The sequence below is a fragment of the Mastomys coucha genome, unplaced genomic scaffold (genome assembly GCF_008632895.1).
Source record: "Mastomys coucha isolate ucsf_1 unplaced genomic scaffold, UCSF_Mcou_1 pScaffold21, whole genome shotgun sequence".
Lineage (NCBI taxonomy): Eukaryota > Metazoa > Chordata > Mammalia > Rodentia > Muridae > Mastomys > Mastomys coucha.
Window position 1 is genome coordinate 153406870 of NW_022196904.1, and position 13653 is coordinate 153420522.

General features: G+C 39.3%; 1 protein-coding gene across 11 annotated transcripts in view; it reads left to right on the forward strand.

Annotated features, from left to right (window-relative positions):
• Nucleotides 1–13653, forward strand: part of Trpm3 (transient receptor potential cation channel subfamily M member 3) — a 934047-nt gene that overhangs the window by 101831 nt on the left and 818563 nt on the right. For 3 of the 11 annotated variants that reach the window (XM_031389931.1, XM_031389943.1, XM_031389945.1), the window contains exon 1: nucleotides 1378–1560. The exons of 1 other annotated variant lie outside the window; for it this stretch is intronic. In XM_031389931.1, the coding sequence (XP_031245791.1) occupies nucleotides 1378–1560 (183 nt within the window). Of the gene's footprint in view, nucleotides 1–1078; nucleotides 1561–13653 lie in introns of those variants that run through there. 7 more of the 11 variants (XM_031389926.1, XM_031389932.1, XM_031389949.1 and 4 more) reach the window with 6 other exon arrangements.

Here is a 13653-nt window from a genome sequence, read left to right on the forward strand (position 1 = left end):
AATACTTTCCTCTTGTTTGATTAAGAAACCAAAATGTATTCTCCTGAGGTTGCAAAGGGTGAACAGCTCGGTGGGTGATTTCTTTCACCTGGGATTATTTCCACCTTTTTACTTTGATAATCGAAGGCATTGTCTGGGATCTGTTCATCTGTGGTGCCCCAGTTCATCAGGTTAAGGCATTACTGAACATAATGAAAGAGGCCAGCACACTTTAAGACAATTGACATGAGACTCGTGACAAAGTAGAGGGAAGCATTCTCCCCACCCCCATAAGGAGCCGACATGATGGGGGAAACCCATCTCACACTGTCCTCAACCTAACCATCGCCTTCTCTTCAGGACTGAAAGGGTAAAATCGATACCTCTTCCTCCTAGAGGGAGAGAGAAAAACAAGTCCCTTGAAAGAGTACCAATCCCTTTTCTTCCCAGAATCCTCCTCAGCATTGCTCCTTAATACAGACCCTTGGGCTTAATTGTAGAGGGAGAAAGGAGTCAATCAACTTGGGGATTCTCTTTTATTCACTCTTAGTTCTAGGAAGCTGGGGATAAAACCTGGGTCCTTGCACATACCAGAAAGTGTTCTACCCTATTGAGTTACACCCCACTCTCTAGTACAATTTGTAGTATCCTGATTCCCAGGCATAGCCCAGCTAATTATATGAGTTCCCACATCAGAAATTGCGAGTACCAGCATTTAACATGCTACAGTTTATAGCACGCACATGTGTGTGTGTGTGTGTGTGTGTGTGTGAATGAAAAGCTATTCAGGAAACTTCAATGTGCAGCCAAGTCTGAGGCCCAGTGGGCTAGCCTGACAAGCAGAGGGAGGAATTAGCCCAGCACCTGACAGGCAGATGAAGCTGGACTTTCCCTAAGGACACTTGAAGACAGTTGTTTCTAAGAGATGAAAAGGAAAAAGAGAGAAAGGAAGGCAGATAAAGTTCCAGGCTTACTCTCTTTGTCTAAGTCAACTGGAGTCTCCACCCACTCATCAGTGGGTGACCCAGGCTTCTGCTCTCAGGTCCCCAGGGCCCGAAGACTGGGTGGGGCACACTGACTGCAAGAAACTCCCAGAGCAGTGAGTCCCCAGCCCCAGGCGTGGGCCGTGCGCCCTCCACCACCCCCGCCTTGAAGGCGGTGGCTGCGGGTGGAAAGCAATTTGGGGTGCATAAGGAAGCGGGCTGGGGCGCAGGTGGCGCTCGTAGCCCCAGCCCTGGTTGAGCCAATCGCGAGCGCAAGCGCAGCCTGCTGGCAGCTTTACGGAGCTCCGGACTCAGGCAGGGAGCCTACTAGGCGAAGGCGGCGCAGGAGAGAGCTGAGCGCAGGCTCCTGTGAGCACTGCCAAGGGCGCGGGCTCGCCCGGCCACGCTGCCAAGCATGGGCAAGAAGTGGAGGGACGCGGGAGAGATGGAGAGAGGCTGCTCTGACCGCGAGGACAGCGCAGAGAGCCGCAGGCGCAGCCGCAGCGCCAGCCGGGGCAGGTTTGCCGAGTCGTGGAAAAGGTTAAGTTCCAAGCAGGGGTCCACCAAGCGCTCGGGACTGCCCGCACAGCAGACACCGGTGAGTTGGGGAGAGTCAGGGCCTCAGCGCCCTTCCTTCCCTGGTGCCAGAAACCTTGTCCACGGTGCTGAACTTGCTTTCCTAGCGCTGGAGCCTGGGAACTTGTGGAGCCACTTACAGGGAGAGAAAGTGTTGGGCGGTTGCAAGCAGGGGTCCCCAAGGGACGCCTCTCCTCTCTTAAGCCAGAAGAGGGGTCTTTGGATGTGTCTTCTTTCTGTGGAGGAATGGGGAAAGTGTTGGAGAGGCGAGGGACTGGCGGTCAGATCATTATAGTTCTGTAATTAACGAAGTGTGTGAGTTGTCCTGCATCCTGTGACAGGAGTGTATCCCTCTGGTCTGTGTGCCCCGCATTCAAACTCACTTAACATCGACGGAATGGGGGCATAAGAAGAACAGCACATTGTATTTTTACTCTCTTAACACTTGCTCTTTCCATCTCACACCCCCACTGTTTTAATGGGTATAGTTAATTGTTTGCAGAATGTCATTTGCATGTGGAGAATAGCAAGAATATCCCAGGTGCTTATACGCCTCTAGCTTAACATGTACGACATTCAGAAAGCAGTTTTGCCATGTGTCAGCCCCTCTTCTATGTCTGATTAGTGCAATAAAAGCACTCGTGTGAAATTAAAACGTGTGTGTGTGTGTGTGTGTGTATAGAAATACAATTGAAAACTTTTGCTGCGTTTACATTTCTGATATTGAAATATTAGATTTTCCATCATGTCAGAGAGAAAAAGCTCTGTTCTAGAAGACAGCTTTATTGGCCTCCTGTTGCTCATGGGTAAGGAGGACACACTGTTTTTAACTTCCAAAGCATCCTTAGAAATATCAGCATGAATGTTCCTATGTTTTCAGAGGTATCATGCAGATTTTACATAATGAAAAGAATTTGAATTGATTAAAAAAGAATAGCTCATACCATGGACTCCAGTATGAATAGTGTTAGCACAGTCTAGTTTTCAGGGGTTGCAATGAAGGATAAAATTTATCCATAAATATAGCATGTAACAGCAATTCCACAAAATGAGATCTTAGCCTATTTATTTTGTTTGCTTGTATACAATGGCAGAAAGCAGTAAATAAATCTGGGAATTTTAAATCTTTGATGCATTTTGTGGGCAAGGTTTTTATCTGAACATGGACATGGCCCACATACATGCAATTAATTTTATTTTAGCCACAGAAATATTCTGTTAGATATGCAGACTTGAAAACGTCTTAAAAACAGAATTTCCATTTGAAGACAGACTTCTGGAATAAATTCTGTGAAAAAGATTAATGACCTCTTACCACTTATGTAAACTAAGAATTGAGTTCGTCTCCTTACAAAACATCTAAACACTGTTCTATGAGGCTTTTTATATCATGTCTGATTTTGTTCAACAGGTGTGTGAACAGCCTTTATCAGGGCCGTACAAAATCTTCATTTAACTCTGTTGTGACAATAAATAACTTGGAGGTTATTGCCTTGAGTAAAAATGTGTGTGAGGGAGGGCATATTAAGATACCATGGCAACCAGAAACATCTGGAAGAGTAACCAAGTCCTCCTGTTTGCAAAGGGCAGGCGAAGGTGCAGTATTGCTCTGTGATGCTTGTTAATTGAAATATTAGCAATTCAGTTAAAAAGCAGTTGAAAGCCTGTTTTTTTTTCTCTCACATTGCATGACAAGTTCAATATTGATTTTGTTCTAAAACTCCAAAAATAGGTCTCTAAGCCAAGATTTTAATTATCAGATTAAAAAAAATCCCCAAAGATAATGAGCTTTTGCCATTCTTAGGTTTGTAATCTGTCTTGGTTTTTATTCCTAGTTTGGTCTCATGAGTTTTTGATAAAGACTTTGACTTCATTAGTAACTGAGACACTTGACACATTCATGCTAACACAGTAACAAGGGAATAATAATGGTTTCAAGGTACATCTTTGTAAAAGTTTTTAACCTTTAAGGTAAGATGAGGGGGGTAGGGTGTTTTTACCCCCAGAGGGAAACTGGGAAAGGAGATATCATTTGAAATGCAAATAAAGAAAATATCTAAAAAAAAAAAAAGGATGGTTTTTCTATAATTTGAGGTGATCTGGTGCTGTTTTGAACTTTCACTGTATCTCAGAAAAATAGCTTGTAAATGTCAACTAACTTAAATTAATGTGGTTTTTTTTTGTTTTGTTTTTATGAGTAAAAAGATATTCTTTGACATAGCTGTAGGTCTTATCCGCTATGGGTTATGTTCAGGAATGATGTAACATTCATCCTGGTTAAAAGAAATCATGTAAAGATTTTATTTGTTCTTTTGAAAACAGACTAGATGAGGAGGAATTTGGTTCATTATTAAACATGAGGCTTTGTTATGGTGCTCTGCTTGAGACCATGAAATGATCATATAGTGGTTTTGTTAAAGTAGACCTTGATTCTTTGAAATAACTTCTGGGTAAAGTCACACAGGGGATGGAAGGACCTCTAAGTCCACTCAAACAAGGAAGGCTGTGTGATTATTTTTACTTTGGAGACATAGCCATATATCCTGGACATGGAAATTATTTGCTCCCACCAGAAGACTTCTATCACATTCTAGAACAGTGGTTCTCAACCTTCCTAATGCTGTGACCCTCTAATATAGTTCCTCATGTTGTGATGACCCCTAATATAAAATTGTTTCCATTGCTACGTTATAACTGTACATTTGTGGTGGTTACAATTCATAATGTAAATATTTGACATGCAGGATATGTGCTATGCGACACCACCCCCCCAGAGAGTTGTGACCCACAGGTTGAGGAATCATCGTTCTTTTCTCTATGACCTGAGTTACAGTATTTTTGTTTTATGTGTGAAGTTAAGGAAGATTTGCTTGGTTTGATTTTAGTTAGGTTTCCTATTGATTTACCACTAAACTTGGAAGGGTTTTTCTTGGAAGTTGAGTGTCTCCACAGTCATAATGTCAGCCATAGAAGTCAAAAGTTCCATTTCTGGTTGCGGCTTTGGTGAAGAGAAGGTGCTGTGGAATATGGGAAGCCTGAGATAGGAGGGTATGAGTCATCTACACCTGACCACAGCTTCTAGAACCTTTGAATCTAGTGCCAGGCAGAAGTAGTATGTCTGGTGGCATTTCATGGGCATGCTCACTATGAGATTCTAGACACTTCTTGGGCTTCTCTGAGATTCTGGGCCATGGCAGTAAGCATACCTAACAAGCCAATCTTTGCTGGTTCTTAAGTCATTTAAGAATTGCTCCTGTTTCCTTTTTTCAGTGTCATAGTTTCCAGCTGAAGGTTTATGAACTCGTTTTGCTTTGATACTCTGATATCTAAAAGATATAATTCTGATACAGTGAAATAATGTTTACCAATATGAATTCTTTAGAAATTATTTTTCTCTGGGATAAGGTCTTTGATGTTGTTTTTTCTAAAAATCTGGAAACTGTTTAAAATAAAGGTAGGTATTCCTTTCATTCCAATTTTATTATATTAATTATTAGGGTGAAATTACATGTTCAAATTTGGGGTATCCAATTAAGTTTTTGAGTACTAGTTTTTTTAAATAGTATTTCTGTCAAAGTGGTCTATTGGTATAAAGATAATTTAAGAACTTCCTCATGGTCATTCTATTAGGTCTAGACTGCATTTTTCCTTTAAGTGGTGGGTTTACTCCTCCTGTTGTTTATTTTGATTGTTTTTGCACAGAAATGCACAGAAACCATTCAAAATATAATCCAGCAGGTTCAGTCTGGTGTTGTAAATATCAAATACTCACTTCAGCATGCATACATTATTAATTTAAAGAGGTGATTTCCCCTAGCCCCATAGCTATTTAAAGGCTTGTTTTCACATAGATGCAGATTTAATTTAATCTCCAAGTAAGCTCTGTGTTAAAGGGACAAGAATATTTTCAGGGAGTAAAATGATGGAGTAGCTGTAATTACAGTTGTTTTTCAACCTTGGATGGCATACTTGTTTCCACTAATGCTATAATTACCCTTATCAGCAGGTGCCAACCACAGAGTATCACACCTTTTGCTGGTAAGTGGGCAACTGAGAGTGTGCAGAAAGAGCAGTGAGCACAGGAAACATCTGTGCTTCAGAGCAGCCAAATGCCTTTCATCTGGGTACCAAATGCCCTTTTCCTGCCATGGCTCAGGCTTGAGATGTTGTGTCTACAGGATGTATCTTTATACAAACCTGGCTCCACTTCTGATACCTCTGTCTTCCTTTTGGGCCTAGTAAGTGACTTCTAGCTCTTCTTGCCCAAAGCAAGTGTTACTTGAACTTTCCTGTGTCTTGAGATATAAACAAATGTTTATCAATCCCCAATATGGTACCCATAGGAGATGAAAGAAACGATTCCACCCAAGTCTAGCTTGGTAAGTCAAGGAATTTAATGTGGCTATTTAAAGATGCATTAAACAACTTATAGGCAGCCACATGATCAAAAAAGGCTCTTTCTCTTCAGCAATCATTAGCTTGCTTATATATCCTTGTAGAAGGGAGGGTCCTCTTATGCTTCATGAACTATTTCAGATCTTGTTCTCTTCCAGAGACATGTTATCAGCCCCGATTTTGTGACTTTGTTTGAGTCTCTGTGAGTTATCTCAGCTGCTCTGATATCCAGATGGCAAGACCATGTCACCGTGTCATGCCTAAAGGATAGAGTTTCCCAACAGTTAGATTTGCCAATGTCTTGAATAAATAAAGGCTGCATGAAAGACAGGGCTAAAGTTAGAAAGATTCCTCTCTCAACCACTCAAAGACCATGTGGATGATGAGTGATTGTGGTAGACACAGTGGCAGCTGGGTGAACAGAATATCCTTGTTTCTCTTTCAGCATCTCATATGTCATCACAGTGTCCTTAAGCCCTTAATGGTTTCTTCTTGTTATACAAAGGGCTCTCTTGGTGGAAGTGGAATGAGTCTCCTGCAGTGCTGGTCCATTATAGAGTAAACCATTTCTTGACAGGTTGATTTTGTATAGTGCCTTTTACTCATTGTGTTAAAACTAGAAAAGGGAACAGAGGAGTATTGCTTGGGAATACAATTAAATTTTCTTGTCATTGTGATTTTTTTTTTGAATGAAGAGAAAGAAGTCCATTTATTAACAATGGTCCACCTTGCTTAAGCATTTTGTAAATACTGCTTTTGAATGGTTAGCAAAACAGTTGTCATCATTATTGAGAATGAAATTCAGTTGTATCTTTGAGGACTTCAAATATGTTAGGAAGAATGTAATTCAAACAAGTTTTGTGGAAAAATATCCCTGCATGATGATAATTTTAAATTTGTTTTCTATTCTAAAATATACCAGAAGAGTTTCTCCTGTCACTGTTTACTGAGATTTAAAAAACAAAAAACAAAAAACAATTGGATCATTAAAAATTACTTACAAATAGCAAAAGAGCCATTAAATTCATTTGGCTAGACCAGCTGGAAGTATTGACTTTTTCATTGGCAAAGGCAAAGAAGGCCTGGAAAAACCAAAATTATTCTAGAGAATACGTGTTTAAAACAACTTATTTTAGGAGAGATGGCTCATCAGTTAAGAGCACTGACTGCTCTTCTAGAGGTCCTGAGTTCAATTCTCAGCAACCACACTGTGGCTCACAACCATCGGTAATGGAATCTGATGCCTTCTTCTGGCATGCTTGAAGGCAGTGACAGTGTACTCGCATACATAAAATAAATACATCTTAAAAAACAAGAACAAACAAACAAAATAGCCAAACAAAAAAGAAAAAGCAAACAAACTTAGTCTAGGGGCTCAAGAGATGACTCATCAGTTAAGAGCATTTGCTGCTCTTCAGAAGGCCTTGGTTCAGTTCCCAGCACCCAGGTCAGTTTGCTCAAGCCTGTACCTCCATCTCCAAGGAATCTGATGTCTTCTTCTGGACTCTTTGACTACACACACACACACACACACACACACACACACACACACACACACACGCACACACTCACAGGTCGGGAGGCAAGATTAAAAAGATGTAGAAATGTGTTCTTGATTAGTGATTGATAGAAGGGCTCAAAGGGCCCAGCCTATTGTGGGTGGTGTCACTCTTGAGCAGGATAGGTGGTCTATGAATGTTTAGAAAAATAAAGCTGTGGAAAGCCTTACTGACAGTGTTCCGCCACAGTCTCTGCGTCAGTTTCTGCCTTCTGATTCCTGTCCTTAGCTCCTGATCTGACTCTCCTTCGTGGTGGGCTGTAACCTATAAAAGGAAACAAACCCCTTTCTCTCCAAGTTGCTTTCTGTTTATCCTAGCAACAGAAACCTAAGTAGGACAGGCGCTATGGTAGGTCCCAGGCAGCTCCTCTAAGGACACTGAGGGTTTAATCCACACAAAGAAGACCTGCAAAGCAACCGACAGTGGTTGTAGTCTAGCTTTATAGGAGGAGCCCATTGGAGCAAAGTTAAAAGGTCCATGTCTCCTTTTAACTTGGGATTAGGAAGCCAAGATCAACAGTTTTCTCCACATGGTAACTAGATTTTAAGAGGAAGAAAAACTTGCTTGCACTTGTCAGTTAAGAGGAAAGTAACAACCTCTTTCTAATAGTAATTTTAATTGCATCCTGGAAATTGATATAAAATGATGTGAAATGAGACCAAGCTGTCTTGTGGCTCTGTCTGTGTGGAGGTTCTCATAAGCAGACTGCGTGTGCTACGGTCTATAGTCTTACTTTCTGCTAGATGACATCCTTTGCTCATCACAGCTAGAATGTATGTATGCTCCTCTGAGTACAGATGGTTGTATTATTCAGTGATAAAGCAAAGAGCCCCGAACAGCTCCTGGGACAAAGTATTCAGTTGGATATTTACTCCATGATGAGTTAATCAATTAACAACATTGAAAAGAAGAGTAAAAGTGCTTAATTAATGTGAGGGAGACTTTAGTTCCTTAGCTTTGAGTCTGAAAATAAACTAGAGAGAAAACATTCTATTTATTTTTAATTTATTATTATAATTTTCTTTTTGGGTAGAGAAGAATAGCTTAAATAAGGAGACAGATAACTATAGTAGTAGTACCCAGGTGCTCTGTGTTCTTAAGGAAACACTATTCAGTGAAAACCCTTTTACAGATTTCTTTGACTCTTAAGTTACTAATCCATTCATTACACATTTTTTGATATAAAAAAATGCTAAAAGTTGAAAGTGCTCAAGCACTTTCCTTACTGTCCCAACACACACTCAACAAAGAGTAAAATATTGCTATTTTTCCTTGGTATCTTTAAAAAAACAAAATATTATAGATATAAACTACCCATTTTTCATAATTCTTCTCTTTCATAATGAGACTTCCTAAAAGCAACGTCCACTCTTTTATCCAAATTATAGACACATCTCTAGTAATGCATTTGTATAGTTGTAAAGACATATGGATGCTATGGCTTTATCTGCTTGGCATTTCTTTGGGACTATGCTGTGCAGTGGATTTCTATTCACCATTTGCCTTCTTCACACAACATTGTTTTCTTAGCTATGTTATGGTATTCTGTGCAGGCATTTTACAGTGTATAAGTTTATGTTTTTATTTTTTTTAGCACATGTTGAAGCCATACATATTCCTTTCTTTCATTTCTTATTGGGAACACTATGCTAATTAATTTGATAACTAATTTATTTCACTCTTTTAAACAATAGTCAGTGAAACTCCTTACCATTGTCTCCTTGGCTCTTAACTGTACATGTGCTGCTTTTTGCAAGATGCAGAGCCCAGCAAAAGAATGGTTGAACTTATCCAGATCTCAACCTTTATTGATTAGATTGAGTCAAAACTTTTCCAGAGGCTGAAGGTTAGCTTTGAAGGTGCTGGCTTTGGTTTAAGGCCATTATCATTGAAATTCACCCTAATGGCAACCAGCCTGACTCAGCTCCTTCACTGCCTTTGCAACTTCATGTTCCTGTTTCTCAGTTCTTAGCATGAAAGGAAGATGGCAATACTTGCTCCTGGATGAGCATGACTGATGCATAGGGTGATGTGGAGCCTTTGGGAGGCCAACCCTCACTACATGGGAACAGTCCCTTAACTCCTTGGTGATGTTAACTGGAGATATGAGAAACAACAGACCCTCATTGGTAGGATGTGATGTTTGTAGTCTTTAATGTTTCGGAAGTTAGAATGTCACTGAGCTAGACTATACTATGAGAAATGATTTGCTGGACTTGTAGTTTGCAAAGGGCCTTGAAAATGAAATGAGGTCCAACTTGATGATCATATGCAACAGATCTCAACCACTGAAATGTCCTTCAGTGTCTTTGCTGAAGTTTATTTTATTGACATTTTAAAAACTAGGATATGAAACTTAAGCAGTATTGAAATATATGACACCTTTTGCTTTTGATATCTTTTTATTGGTTTCTTTATACTTTGAGAAAATTTGTGGTTATAAAATTATTTTCTTCATGAAGCTCAAGGCCTTTAGGAAATAATGCCTTTGAAAAATATGTGAAATTTCAAGCATATATATATATAAATAGAAAGACTATTATAATAATCCTATAACTTAATTTCAGCCAAATCTCATTTCTCATTTCTTTTCTCCCTACTAGAAAATTTACAGACAAATATCAGATATTATGTCACTTCATCTAAATGTTATGTGAAAGAGAAAGGGTATTCATTTACTTTTTTAGGTGTGGGACAGTCAACCGACAGTCTTGTGCATGTGAAACCTGTGTTCTGCCACTGAGTCACACCCTTGAACGTGCTAGAACAGTGGTTCTCAACCTGTGATTTATGACCCCTTTAGGGACACATATCAAACATCCTGCATATTAGAATTAACATTATGTTTATAACAGTAGCAGAATTACACTTATGAATTAGCAAAGAAAATAAGTTTATGGTTGGGAGTCAAAGCAATATGAGAAAACTGTATTAAAGGGTTGTGGCACTAGGAAGATTCAGAACTATTGCTCTAAGGACTTAGAAAAACAAATTTAAAATACTAATTAAGTATATCAACAATTTATTAATAACCACAGCTATGAACTTACCATGATATTTCCTAGACTACTTTGTAATTCAGTATTTGACTCTTAGTGTGTTTCTATCAGAATCCAACTAGAGTCAACATATTGTAATTATCTCTTTCGTCTATAGATTTCCTACCATGATCTTTTTGTTTTTCCTCCAGGTAATGCTTTTGTCAGAGAAAACAAAGTCCTCCCATGGACTTCCCCACATCTTGTTCTGCTGAGTGCATGCTAACAATGCCTCTGCCCATGTTCTTCCATCCATTGCTTCTCCCTACAAAATGGCTGGTGACAAGAAGCTTGAATCAGTTTTAATCTCATTTATTGATGACAATATTTCCTGAGTGTCCATATGCTTCTTGTTTTGTGCTTTAGTGGAAATCGATGCCCATTGCTTAGAGAAGGAGCCAGCAAACCTTCTCTGAGAAAAAAGCAAATGTTTTGGGTCTGCACCCCATGAATCAGCTCTGTCCTGTTGTTACATGACAAATGCAACACAAGGGCATCACTGTACCTAATATAATTTATTTGCAAATTCCAAAATCTGAATTTTGCATGATTTTTGTGTGCTATAAAACCTTAGTTTCTGTTTGATATTTTTAGGTCTTTAAAGCATATATAAGTAGCGATTAGCTCTCAGGGAAAGAAAACCAGACACAATCTGAATTTGTCTTTAGCTGAAGTTTTTGATTCTGGGCCAGGAGCTATCCCCTTTCTCCTTTTTGTTATTACCAGGAACTGCAACATAATGATGCAATTCTGTCTTTCCTGTCTCAGTTATTAGCTGAAATATGTTTAAAGCAAAGCTCCCTTTACTGACTGATAAGCTGTATTATGCTTACAGTTTGCAGTAATCCATTAGTCAAGATGGATTCTTGAGAGAGGTTTTTTTTTTAACTTCTTTTCCTTTTTTTCAGTAGAGGGAGTAATCCATGTGTTACTGTACTGTCAGACCTTAGGTTTTAATTGGGTCATTGTGTTTGGTTAACTGGCATAGAATAGTTGGCCTTCTAATTGTGGAGGCCAATTAAACTGTTGTTAAGATATGAGGATATGCAAAAACAAATTGTCAAGCTGCATTTGAATTCAAGTTTTTGCTTTAGGATTAAAAAAATACATTGTCTTGTATTCCTACTGTTGCAGCCAAATTAGCACAAACTTAGTGGATTAGTGCTACACAGATGTGTTACATTTCTATAGTTCAGAAGTGTGACATTGGCTTTACTGCACAGAGAAGCAGGGCTACTTTCCCTCTGTCATGTCTAGGGAAAAAGCATTGACTTGACTTCTCCAGCTTGCAGAAGCAACCTGCATCTCTTGGCTCATGGCTGCTTCCTCTGTGTTTGAAGGTAGGAAAGTTGATTCAATCCCTGCTTACATCACATAGTAATGTAACGTAAGCCTTTTTTTGCCTCTCACTCACATATAAGATTATGTTGGATCCACCTATATAATCCAGAGACTTTATTGTAAAGTCAGATTATTAGCAAAATTGGTTCATCTGCAACCTTAATTTCTGTCATTTCCCAGGTGGTGGATATTAGATTTTGTGTATGTGTGTGTGAGGGCATCATTCTTCTTTCTCTATGGGCATTGTAATAGTACTCAGTGTGTCCTTTTCTTTTTGAAGTATGAGATTCAGACTGAAAACACTAAAGGTAGAAATGACCTCCCCAACTACTCAGTAGACTTGTAAATAGGAATGCATTGTTTTTATAGTACCAGCCTGTGCAGATAAAGCATTGCAGTATACAAGACTAGGGGATGTGAGAAAGCTTTATGAATGACTAACTTGATTATACCATTAATAATACAATAGTAGGAAACTTGAGTAGATAAAGTGCTTGCTATATAAGCATGAGATCATGAGCACTCACAATTCCCAGTGTCCACGAAAAGGTTGGTCATAGCAGCATGCACCTGTAACTCCAGTACTGGGTTGGGTAGAGAAGTGGGCAGAGATAAAGAATCCTCAGAGCTTGCTGGCCAGCTAACCTAACTAAAATGGAAAACTCCAGGTCAGTAAAGAAAGAGACCTCACATCAAACATTGTGAAAAGGGGGTATAAAAAAGATAAGAGCTAGGGGGATTGAGAAGAGTGAAATGAAATGCTGTCACCAGAGCATGACATAGCCATCTTACCCATGAGCTCACTGTGGCCATGGCTACCTGTATAAAATCAAGTCACTAAGCTCAGGCAGCACCCCAACAGGCAGTAGTCATTGGACTCAATGGGCTTTTAACAAAAAGGAAAGGACATTAAAGGTGCAGGTGGGCATACTAGGAGTCTTTGGAGGGAGTAGGGGCAGGAGTTGGGGGTTCATGGAGGGAGTGGGAGTTGAGGGTCCATATGTTCAAAACACACTATTTATATAGATGAGAGTTTGTAGGTTCTGTATAGAATAAAAGATGTCTAATTCTGTAGAGAAAAAGAAAAGAAACCCAACTGTGTCTCAAAGCACAAGGTAGAAATCAATAGAAGACCTCTGGCCACATGTGCTCACATGTATGTCAACTATACACAGCTTGCATAATATCATATAAAATATATTTCAAGTGTACTAAGCATATCTTAGTATATAATTTAATTTGCTAAACTGTTTGGTAAGAGTGCCCAAGTCAATGAGAAAAATAATCCACTGGACTCATGAACAAATGATAGAATTTTCAGCTTTGGGCTCACGAATTGAAACTATATACATCATATACTTAATTATCATTTTTATATTCTTTTTATGTGTTTTATGTTATTGATATATATGATTGTGTGCATATATGCATGTGTAGGTGTCTACAAATGCCACAGTGTGTGTAGAAGTTAGAGGGCAATCTCAAGTGTTGGCCCTTGCCTTGCACCTTGTTTGAGATAGGTTATCTTGTTCACTGCTATGAATAATGTCAAGCTAGCTGGCCCATGAGCTTTCAGGAATTCCTGTTTCTGGAACTTATATGGGTGTAGGAGTACTATGTTTACTCTCATCTGGTATAACATCTGGCTTTTACATAAGTTCTGAGAATCTGAACTCAGACCTTCATGCTTGCATAGTGAGAACTTTTTCTACTGAGCTGTCTCTCTAGGCTATATGCTCCATACTCTTATTCAATATCCTTTAAATAGATGATACAAAATGC